Below are 11,645 nucleotides of genomic sequence, written 5' to 3'. Positions count from 1 at the left end.
CTGTGTGTCAACCTCTAAATGGAGACCAGGTGCCGGTTGTAAGCATGCATCTAACCGCGTTCAGAGGGCGTGTGCTACTTGTGACGTTGAATCGTGGAAATTATGTGAAATTAGCTTTTTTTTTTTTTTTTCAAGATAAATGATAAAGCACATCCATAAGGTAAGTTAAGAGAAATGTGAGTAATAACCAGCAATTAGAGGTACATTTCAACATTCTAGTTAAGATAAATGTAAATCTAACCAATGAGCGACCAGTACCAGCAACAAAGTGATCTTAAGCAAAGGAACAACACAGTACAAAATACCCAATAACAATTTTACATTAAGAACAATAACATGTAAAAAATAATCGGCAAAGCAACAATTTATTTAAGTTCAGTCCATAAAACATGTTTTCATTTGTATCTCAAACGTAATTGCTCCTTTCCTTGACCTTTTGAATAATAAAAGCAACTGTACAAGAGACTTTTCATTATCAACACTACCGTTGTACATAACTTACACACATGTCATGAACAATGCGATAGAACAATATGTTGTATGTTGGCAGTAGGGCTGTATTATAATATAGCACTACGATCACATAGGGAAATGTAATAGTTCACAGCTCTCGTCTAAATGATTGACAATATAAATTTCACTTCACCAGTAAAAGTGTGAAACTTTATATACCCGAGACAATTTATTATTTTTTAAGTTTTAGTTTTCTAGTTAGATTCTGTTCTTAAATCACGTTTCTGAACACATGTTCACATAAAGTAATACTTTTTTAACATCCGGTTTTCTCTTTTTTTCTTTAATCTTTTGTCCTTGTGTTATATTTGTCTGTTTTATCTTTTATGTAGAACTTGACTTGATTGTTTTTTTGTATCTAAATTGTCATTTTTACTACTTTCAAGCTGTTGGTAAAATGGTCGCCGATCTTTTTATCACAGTTTGTGAATCTCTCCTGACAAGTGCTATGTAACTTAAATGTATTCTTCTTCTTTCCTTTCATGGAAGCCAGAGATGAGCACCTGTAACTGCAGTCGATCTGATGAACAACCTTGATGACACTTTTAAAGAGCTTCAGAGCAACAGCATTCAATAGATCAACAGATGGAATTCTTTGATTAGTTTAAGGTAAGAGGTTCTTTTCTTTCAGTGAATGTACTGTAGATATATTCACCTTGAGTTTGTTCCTAAAAAGGTCGACTGCGTATTCATTTGGCGGCGGTGGGTGGACTGTCGCAGACGCTTTTATCCAAAGCCACTTACAATTCAGATTCTATCACATAAACCGTAGGCACAGCTACGGGAGCAATTTTGTGGTAAAGTGTCTTGCTCAAGGACACATCGACATGCGACCAGCGGAGCCGGGGATCGAACCACCGATCCTCTGATTGAAGGACAGCGCTGCTCTCCACTTAGCCACAGTCGCCCATTTGTTTTGTTAAGTGCTAAGAACATTTGACGCTGGATTACCAAAGGGAGCGCAAACCTGCTTCTGGTTCTCAAACCCTCAGGGGCCCGACAGCCCCATGCCAGTGGAGATTATTTTGTGGTAATTTTATGAATTAAATTTTTTTAGTAATATGCAAATAAGACTATAGCTCAATTAAAACTGACATGTTAAAGGGCCCTAAATTGGCTGCTGTATTTTTACATAATCTTGTCCGGGCCCTGTGCAAGTATCTGTTGACATTACTCACATGGTGCATCTACTTAAGTTTATCTTTCTTAGTCCCAGATGTCACGAGATCCAAACATCACATCACAATTCCAACCCGTCAAAAGTCTTTTTAACAACGATATAGAACGAAACGGAGGAGACGAATCCCCTTCTGAACGTATGGCTGAAGCCAGCAGCACTTTGTGTTTCACAGTGAGGTCGGTGCACTTCAACAACCTTCATCGATTGTCATCGTTGTCCAAATGCAGCCACTCCCTCCGTCACAGGAAGTCCGCTAAAGAAAGAAGAGGTACGCATCAGTCAGTTCATACAAATGTAAGTGACGTCTGATTGAGAACTATGTTTTCTTTAGACACAGAGCGCTACAGACCTGGACTGATGTAACTCAGAGGTTCTGCTTGATATGCAAGGTATAGTAGGACCAAGGTTCTGGCACATAAATGAGCCCGGGGTACTTGTTGCGTAACACCGGATCGTTCCACAGATAGACCACCCACAGGCCAACCAGGAGCACAGTAACACTGAAACTGCAGAACAGGAACAGGCCATTGCTGTCTGGACTGAGGCCTTTACGATGTTGATGTATCACCATGATAACCATGGCAAAGAAGGTGAGGAGGAAGAGTTCAGTGATTTGCCCTTCAGTGACCAGGTACCTGGAAGACATTCAGCAAGACGTTGAACAACAACAGTAACCTTTGCAATGAGCACACAATGCGGCTGTTTCATTGTTTTGGGACACTTTAGACATCTGTTGCACAATGAAAATATTCACTTCACTTATTATATTGGCAGTTCAATTTGAACAAAAAAAGGACTTTTTGAGGAGAGCAGCTTGAATTTGAATTTCTGTACCAAATGAAGATGGAAGTAAATGTTTTCATCCCTCCAAAAGAAGCCATATGGTGCTGAAATACAGTTTCCAATTGTTCCAGTCAAACTTTCTTTTTTGTCATTATGTAAACATGTTTTTTTTGACAGGGAAGGCTCTAAAGTGTGGATTTATTAAAGACCATTATCAGATTCCACTGTTCCTTAAAAATGTCCCAGCATTCAGACTACTGAAAAGGTGGCCTTTAACAAAACCATGTATTCACGGACAATAGGCACAGAACATCTTCAAAGACGTGAGGAGGCGACTGACCAATAGTAGAGAGAGCTGGGTCCCAGCAACAGACAACCAGAGACGGGCAGCCTCTTCTGTTCTTCAGCCTTGGTGAAGCAGCCGGTGAAGTAGATGAACAGAATGATGAAGAAAGGAATATACCTAGAGGAATAAAAGAGGCAGAAACTGTATAGGCGACTGGTCCCAGTTACATTCAAGTATTTCTTTGTAAAGGGATGAAGCAAACCTGGCAGGGCCGAGTGAAAGAGAACAATCTCGACTTTGACTCGGTGTCATTAAAAATGTTGTTCAGAAAAAAGGGTTGTGCTGGTATCTGTTTCTCAAATTGAATATCTGGGAGAATAAGGAATACATATTGTACCATGGCCGTAGAAAACCGGCTGGCAGGTTTCAGTTCAAATCATTTCAGGACACCTGAAGCACAAGAACACTGCTTAAACCAAACTCTTTATTACCCGTCATATTGTAAAACAGAACAAACCAACTAGAGCTGAAATGATTAGTCAAACTAATTCAGTTAGTAAACCAGCCAACTCGTGCACACAGCTGCTGCCTTTACAACTAGTCTGGTAACTGTAAAATATCAGTGCCACAATTTAGGAAAGAAAGACAAATGCAAAGAGATTCTTATCAATTTATGTGTTTGTATAAAAAACGGATTGTTTTAAAATGTATTTCTCTGATTCTGCATGTCGTTGGATTCATTTTCCAGTCGGCACACTCTGCTTCACACAGCTGCTGTAATCGGTCACAACAGACCTGCTCAGTCTGCTCATCCTAAAATCTGTTTTGTCTATAGCGATGGGGGGGGAAAAAGCCACATATTCCAGCACGCTGATGATCGGCTGCAGATGTTATTGTCTCAGCTTGTGTTCAAATTCTCTGAATCTACGCTTTCATTGGTTTCTCGCATCCGTGCGTTTTCAAAAGACACAACAAAAACGTACCACATCAGGTGTCCCAGGTGTTCATCGTAATAATACAGCAGCTCAAAGGAGTCAATCTGTGAAAGGAAATGTTCTCATTACAACATTAACAGGATGTTTTAATGGCACTCTAATATACTGGATGTTATTCTGCGTCTTGGTCCTATGCCACAGTGCCACCTACTGTTCTAGTACCAGTTACACTTTATTATGGCTATGAAGGAGGAAACGCATCCAAAGGTTGCAAATGAGAGGAAAAAGCCTGAATAAATGGGCAGAGAAACATAACAAATGCAGATGCTTCTACACAGAACATGAATGGACCCTGAATGGTTTAAGTACGAATATGATGTGAATCACATCACCACATCTCCACCCAGTAGAGCAACTTGTTAGAGGGAATATCTTATGCTCGGGCAGTTGAAGACGGTTTTTATTGGTTTTTCCCTTTAATTTGTGACCCATCTATAAACAGCAAACCCATTTGACCCATGTAGAATATATTGATCGTCTCCTACATTATGTGGTTTGTATTCTCCTGCCTTTTGCACTACTTTGACGTTTAAAATGACACTCAGGCTCTCGTCAAAACCCTCTCGGCTGTGAGCACATTTTCCCGTTCACTATCTTATATGAAAATGTATTTATTTAAAAAAAATGCCGTGTCACATCGTTCTACATCTACAGTATTATTTTAGTGTGAAAAGCTATGTTTCTGTTAACACCGTGTGCAATCACTCTTCTTGTATTACTTCCTCTTCTGTAAATCCTCACGAAAAGGTGAAAGCGCTAATCTATTAATTCTAAACACGATGTGGCGTTTAATCCATTTAACGAGATTCTATCAGCAATTTACTTGACAAACTTCAAGTTAAAAGATGCATTGCAAATATTCATTGCTTTTCCACATGAATCGGTGCTTATATAAGCAAATAGTAAAACAAAAGAAGGGTTTTGAATTTACACAACTTAAATGAAACGGCATCAGACGGAGCCATCTGCAGTAAAAGCACAATGTTATCAATTCTCAGAGTTGAGGCTGCTCTGGTGTTGACAGTAAAACATCATTCATGGTGTGTGTGTGTATGGTTGTGCCTCTGTTGTGGGTGTAATGCATACAGTGGGTACGGAAAGTATTCAGTTTTTCTTTTTTAATAAATTTGCAAACATTTCTACATTTCAGTTTTTTCTGTCAAGATGGGGTGCTGAGTGTACATTAATGAGAAATAAAATGAACTTTTTTGATTTTAGCAAATGGCTGCAATGAAACAAAGAGTGAAAAATTTAAAGGGGTCTGAATACTTTCCGTACCCACTGTACACCCACAAAAGAGGCACAATGGGATGCTCATAATTTCCTTGACCTGACAAACTCTAATAGAAAGTGATTCACCCAGTATTATGCTGAGAACAGAATGCAAGGACACCAAATAGAATGTTTTGTTCCGGTATCAATGGGTTAGCAAGTATGTTCATAACGTTACGTCTGCTATATCCTGACAAAGACACTACACAGGGAAAGTATCAGCAGAGTGGTGGGATGAAAAGATTTCTTGTAGCTTTATGGTTGTACAGAAAAAAAGAAAATATTAAGTCTAAATAATACTGAGTCTAAATAAGTCAATTCAGACATGTTTTTACAGTAAAAAGTGTCTCTCAAAATGGTCAGAACAGAATACAGAGGGGAAAAAAAGTCCTTTATCTTGTTCCTTTATCAGGTTTCTAATACAACGTCCACTTTTGATGTAAAATAGACGTCTCAGTCCAAATGTATGGTAAGGAGTAGAGAATCTGATTCTTGGACATCTACATGTAAATGACAATAAATCACATTATTGCAGTACATCTAAACATGTTTTATCATTTCTGGCCTTAAACTGTTTTCTCCCATTAACCTCCGTCACTGACGGTCGCCCCACTGGCCAGGAGATGCACAAGACATCAACCTTCAGAGCCAGGGATCAAATCTAGCCAGTGCCAGTCTGAACGTGAACAACATGCATTACTGAACCTACATACTATACTCCTGCCTCCTTCTATCCTGCCCCAGATATGCTAAACATCAACCTTTTTATATCTCGTTGACAACCACGTTTTTGTCAAAAGTATGACGCTCCGTGCTTAGTGCGGGAATCAGGATGACCGAAAAATAAAAAAAGATGTGATGGCAACGACAGAGCAGAGAGAAATAATAAGCTGCACTCCTACACAGCGGGAAAACTTCTGCTCTATCACACAGGTGTGAAAATACTGATGTGTCGTGTGTCAGTTTGTGTCATGGGTGGACAAGAAAAGCTCTTTTACTTTTAAGTCAGAGTATTCTCTGGAGAGTCATGGCAAGCGGCACAAACACATTTTTTTTGTTGTATGACATTGACAGGTAACAAAATATATGAATCGGTTCTGTAGAGGAGTACAGGGACCAGGAGTCAAGTCAACCTTCTTGTTGAAGGAAATCTTCTCGGGGTATTCCAGTGTTCCCAGTACGCCTATCATAGAATAAAACTGGACCCTACTCTACTTAAACATAATAGATTACTCACCAGAGAGGCAGGTTTGAGGTCTTTGATGATGGGGTTCTCTCTGACTGACAGGTGGAGCTGGTAGCCACTCAGGATGAGCCGATGGTTGATGGAGTCTCCCACCAGGTGGATGCTGGCTCCCATCACAAAGGTGATGATGCAGAGGTAGACCGCTGTGCGAGGCAGCGCCCTGGGACTGCGCTCAATCAGCTGAATGGAGCAATAACACACAGTGTTCATGACACCAACTTTATCCTACGAGAAATTATACTTTTTATTTTTTTCCGTTTAATAATACAATCACGGGCACGGCCTCCATCCCTTCAGGGAAGCAATTAACTTGCTTTATTTCACCCTGTTTTGTACCACCTAGTGAGGCAGCTTGGCATTAACATGTTGGATCTCGTAAAGCTGATAATCAACCGACTCACTAAACCCAGGGTTTGCCCATCCAGCTACATTATGATTACAATCACATGAAAGGGGTTTGTAATTCCAGGCCGATCGTATGCAACACTGACAGAACAAGAGCCTCAGGTGCATTCCTCTGCAGAATATTCAGCAAAATAAATATACAATACAAACGCATCCGAATTCTGATTTATATGGAAAGTAGAGATTGATAAAATCATTGAAGTGCTAGGCTAGGTGTGAAATTCAATCAGAATCTAATCATAACGTTAATCAGAGTTTACAACATATGAAGTGGTCTAGAATGGGACTGAGAAGGAAATACATTACGGAGATTTCTTTTGGGTCTCAAGATGAACAAACTGCTATAAGGAATGAATAATAAGCAACACGAACATTAGTACAACTACGAGTAAGTACAGGTTTCTGTTTGTAAAGCATCGTTGCATGTTTTTCATTGTAAATAATCATCATATCCAGAGGCTCCAGCAGGCTACATACAAATATGTAAAATAATTCTTATTCGGTCGTGTCAGGTTTCCCTGCAGTGATGGAAGTAGTGCAAAGGCAACCCACAGTGAACCACAATCACTGTCGGGAATGTAATACTTTCAGCATAATTAATACGCAACGGTATATGTCATTCATTATTGGCACCTCGGGTTAATCAGCCTGCTGCTGTATGTTTGAGCTGTGTCTACAGGTGCTGCAGATATTTTCTTTTTTTGTTATTATTTTACATATATATTATATGAATCATGGAGAACAAAACGGTTTCCTGTTTGTGTGCTCTTTGTCACAGGCAATTATATTATAGTCAATCATACCCGTCTGTTGATGTTGGTTAGTAGGTAGGCTGTGTACATGTTTTATTGTGGTGGTAAAAATGTAAAAGCTATTTTATTAGGAGGGTTTATCAGCCTGATATAGAGAACATACTGCATATTCTTTGAATTTGTCTCTCTCACAATCACTAAAGTGCTCCGGAGTGTTGACGCTTACCTTGAGCATTAGGAACGGTGTTATGACATTGTAGGCCATGTGGAAATAGTCTCCAGCACTGGGCTTGTTGAGGGGAAACCACTCAAGAGGAAGGGTTATCTAATACATACGGTACCAAGAAAGTATTTAGTGTTCATTCCTCCATGAAATATGGTGTAACCATCCATTTTTACCATCATTATTTCACCATCAAACGTGCATTGATCTTCCTTACCATGACAATAGGTCTGCCAAAGTCCAGTATCCAGTTCTGCAGAGTCAGACAGAACCACAGGTCAAAGTGGAAATGCGGCCTCTTCTGCTGTGGCACATTCTCCTTCAACCCACCAGGAGTGCTGTCAACATACATTCACAGTGACTGTCAGTCGTCGTAATAAAGCAACGTTACAAAAGCAAAGGGCAGAAAAGAGGTATACTGAAGTAAAGTGAGGTTTATAGTATTTACTACTGCGGTAAATTCAGGTTAAAACACATGGTGGCCTTTGCTGCTTTTCACTAATCTACCTAATTCCAATTATAAATGTTTGGCCACATGATCCTTAATATAAAATGTAACAACGCACTTTTCTTTGCAATAGTCATTAGAATAAAAGATGGTATGGTACATATCTATTATAATAATAATAAAACAAACCTTTCTGGAAGTATTTGCACTTAAGAGTTTGAATATTCTAGCTGCCGGAATCGAGCAGATTATGGTAAATAAGTAGAAAACGTCATTTGCACAATGTAGTGTATGAATACCATCATACACTTTTACATGTATGTTAAATTACAGTACGTGTTCCATTATGAAAAATCTGTCTTTTTTCGTTTCTTCCTGCACTAAATGGAATCACAGTCTGATGAAGTTTGCACCAGCGGCTGTGGATTTGCTGACCTCTTCAACTTCAACTGCAATCTGCAATTTCCTGTTGCACGCTGAACGCGGACACTACGGTTCAGTATATTTACCAGCACAACAAAAGGATGAGTGCGGCTGAATACGCTGCGGGTTCTTCAGCACCTTTCGCAGTTTATGCAAAAGGAACATTGGCTGCTCGTCAACACCAGCGGCATAGACACGGATTACTAATAGAGAGCTGTCAACCTTCACGTCTGCTGGAAAGCCTCACTCCTGTCATTCATACATCCAATCCCTGCTGGCACACTTCCATGGCATTTTCAAATGACCTGACATTTGTTACATCTCTCATTTTGTCAGATCCGAGTATACTGACAAGCATCTTTTATTGAATCCTGAGATGTCCTTCTGGGGGATTACCTGTATTCTGTTTATTCTAGCTGTTTTGTGATTTACTAGAATTTAATAGAAGTGCTAATTTGACAGCTAGATGCTATATTTTTTGGGGGGGAATGTGGTTTCCTTGTTATTGTAGACTTGCAAACTAACAAATGTATGGACCTTGTTTGCTCCAACGCTTGTTTATGGTATCATCTTTTTCTGATCTGTAACCAACATCATTCAGTTTGTCGACCACTACTGTTGTTACAGTTTCACAATTACTTCCAGCAGTGCTTGTTCAGTCATGTGATTAGACTGACTGCAGACAAGAGGAAGGGAACCAAAAACCTCCCTCGGCATCACATCTCTGGCATATGAAACCGAGTGTTTGTCAGTCAGTCCTTATTTATAACCACAAACAGCTACAAGACACTTTCTGGATGCAGGATAACTAACGTTAGTAAACACTAACTGGTGACAAGAGGTTATAAAGAAGTTCATTTATTAATATCCCACAGCCTCTGTAGTTTCTGAACCGACTCTGCTTTCCTTCACTGACAACAAACGGCTAAAAATGTATCGTAAACGTTAGCATAATGTACCAACCTCGTTTGTATTGTCGAGTCGTTGCCTCCACGTTTTCGCACAGACTGCATTCTTAGCTACAGTTGGTGTAACTAAAAGTAGGTAAAAGTTAACGGGGTTAAACTACAGTAAACATCTTTCTGTCAAACAACTCACATTCACTTCCTTGTTTCTGCCTTGCTCCCGCCCCTTTCGGCTGATCCACCAATCAAACTGCAGCAGAGGAGTTAGAGGGGCGCAGTTAACCCGGAGTCATGATTTGTAGGCGAATCAGCAAATTCTCTGTACACAACCATGACTTCAACCCAAGTGTTGATAAAACAGGCAGATCAGAAAAATAATAGAAAATACATGTGTGAGGAGACACTGAGTGTATTTAATAATAGATTGCTTAATATTTGATTTTTAAACTTAAAAACAACAAAAAAAAACTTTCTCATATTACAAATTGATTTTAATTAAACATTAAATATCTATTAGTATTCTGGTGGTTTAGAGCTAGCCGTGGAGGCTGGGGTAGCAAACTCAATTTATATTTACACCAGTGCTTTTCTTACTGTGTCATGTCAAAAGGCTCCTCTGTCTGTCAACTAACCTTTGGCCCCAACATTTGAATTTATTTACTTATTTATGTACAACATTTATTACTAAGTTAAGCTTCTGCATGCAGCAGAAAGGTTTGAATATTTTAGAGCACTACTCACACACTGCAAACCTTTTATTCAGTCTTTTACCCTCAGGATAAAGACTGCAGTAGTAAGACTAGATTTTTTTTAAATCTAACAAGAAAAACCTTGAATATGTATGGAATATTTCCGGTCTTGTAATTAGAGGATGTGATTAGTCCAGCGAGACTTTGCCTCCTGTTGTGGGGGAACGCTATCAATAATGATGCAACCATCTGTTGTGTGCAGTTCAGTTGAAAACAAACATAGAAAATGAAATTTGGTCTCCGAGGAGCTATAAAAGCACCAAAAGCTGGTCTTCCAGTTTCAGCTCATATGCACAGACAGCTTTTTATTAATTTCTACATGAATGCAGCCTCCATCAATTCATTCTTACTTCACAATCTCTTTACCTTTCTGACCTCACATGACAATAAATCTACTCGGTTGAGCTTTTCCAAGTAAATTGATTTTGGTGTTAACCTAACCAGATGGGTCATGTTGTGTTTAAATAATTACCAAAGTTTGTTCAAAGTCCAATGGCAATTTCACTTGTGTGTTCATTTAATTGGACCCAGCTCTCTGACACACTGATAAAAGCGTGATGAAATGTATTCATCAGTGTAGGTATCCCGTGACTAATGAAGCATGTCATTTGACATGCAGCGCATATACATACAGCCGACATGCCTGTTAATCAGCTCCTTTCAACCTGTCTAGCATGAATGTACTGCGCCATTTAATTAGCCACCACGTTCCAAAGCAAACACGTCAGGGAGCAAAGGACATGTATGTTTGTGTTTATCTTCAGGTACAGCCTGTTGATGCAGATATCAGCTCATGCACGTGCAGTGGAGGGTAAACATGTAAACACAGTTCAGCAGCTGGTCAAGACACAGAAACTCTGAGTTTTCATAAAATGCATCAAATGAATGTACTTTTAGTCTTATAGTTGTCTAAAAATACACCTTTACTTATGTGTATATACTGTATGATGTCCTTTGGGGTCTTTAAGTATTTTACTTTTGTTTTTGCTGCGATATTCTTCTGTTATCTTTGATGCTTTATTGCGTCATAAAACGAATATTTCACATTATTACCCCAGAGTACTGTAGACATACTACCGCATGTCCCCAGAAGTCTTAATAGATATCACAATTTACACCAAACATAGACAAATTGAGACCTGTTTTTGACGTATTCTTTTTATTTAGTTGTATTTTTATGCTCTTTGTATTCTGGCATTGGTTGTGGGTCTCTTATCAGGCCGTACGGTGATACTGGTGCTGTAGGGGTGGATGTTGCATGGATTTCCAACCTATGCAACACCCAAACACCCAGGGGGAATAGCTCCTTGCATAGTTTATTGTTGATATAGATTGTTTTTTTGTTTTTTTTAAGAACTTTGGTCAAAAATGAGATCCAAGAGTTTGAACCACATAACAGTCTGAGCTGCTAAATTCAAAATACAGTTGTAATTCTGGTCAGTGACCAGCAGATGTCACCTTGTTT

General features: G+C 39.2%; 1 protein-coding gene across 1 annotated transcript; it reads right to left on the bottom strand.

Moving 5' to 3' along the window:
* Positions 1–349: 349 nt before the first annotated feature.
* LOC142934257 (ceroid-lipofuscinosis neuronal protein 6 homolog) lies at positions 350–9,626 on the bottom strand. Its single transcript, XM_076078768.1, has 8 exons — positions 9,490–9,626; positions 7,873–7,993; positions 7,659–7,757; positions 6,267–6,455; positions 3,746–3,801; positions 2,817–2,939; positions 2,043–2,328; positions 350–1,946 (listed from the first exon to the last, which is right to left on the bottom strand). Exons 1-7 carry the CDS (start codon positions 9,537–9,539, stop codon positions 2,058–2,060), a joined length of 909 nt encoding a protein of 302 aa, XP_075934883.1. The 5' UTR covers positions 9,540–9,626; the 3' UTR covers positions 350–1,946; positions 2,043–2,057.
* Positions 9,627–11,645: the final 2,019 nt, after the last annotated feature.

Source organism: Anarhichas minor, unplaced genomic scaffold, assembly GCF_050575085.1.
Source record: "Anarhichas minor isolate MPS153535 unplaced genomic scaffold, ASM5057508v1 ptg000067l, whole genome shotgun sequence".
NCBI classification, from domain to species: domain Eukaryota; kingdom Metazoa; phylum Chordata; class Actinopteri; order Perciformes; family Anarhichadidae; genus Anarhichas; species Anarhichas minor.
This window is presented reverse-complemented; position numbering and strand designations above follow the sequence as displayed.

Excerpts from the sequence above, each read along its gene's own strand:
- LOC142934257 (XM_076078768.1), bottom strand. The coding sequence starts at position 9,539 with ATGCAGTCTGTGCGAAAACGTGGAGGCAACGACTCGACAATACAAACG. Across the intron at positions 6,456-7,658 it reads CACCGTTCCTAATGCTCAAG|CTGATTGAGCGCAGTCCCAG; the intron begins GTAAGCGTCAAC and ends TGCTCCATTCAG. Across the intron at positions 3,802-6,266 it reads ACCTCAAACCTGCCTCTCTG|ATTGACTCCTTTGAGCTGCT; the intron begins GTGAGTAATCTA and ends TTCCTTTCACAG.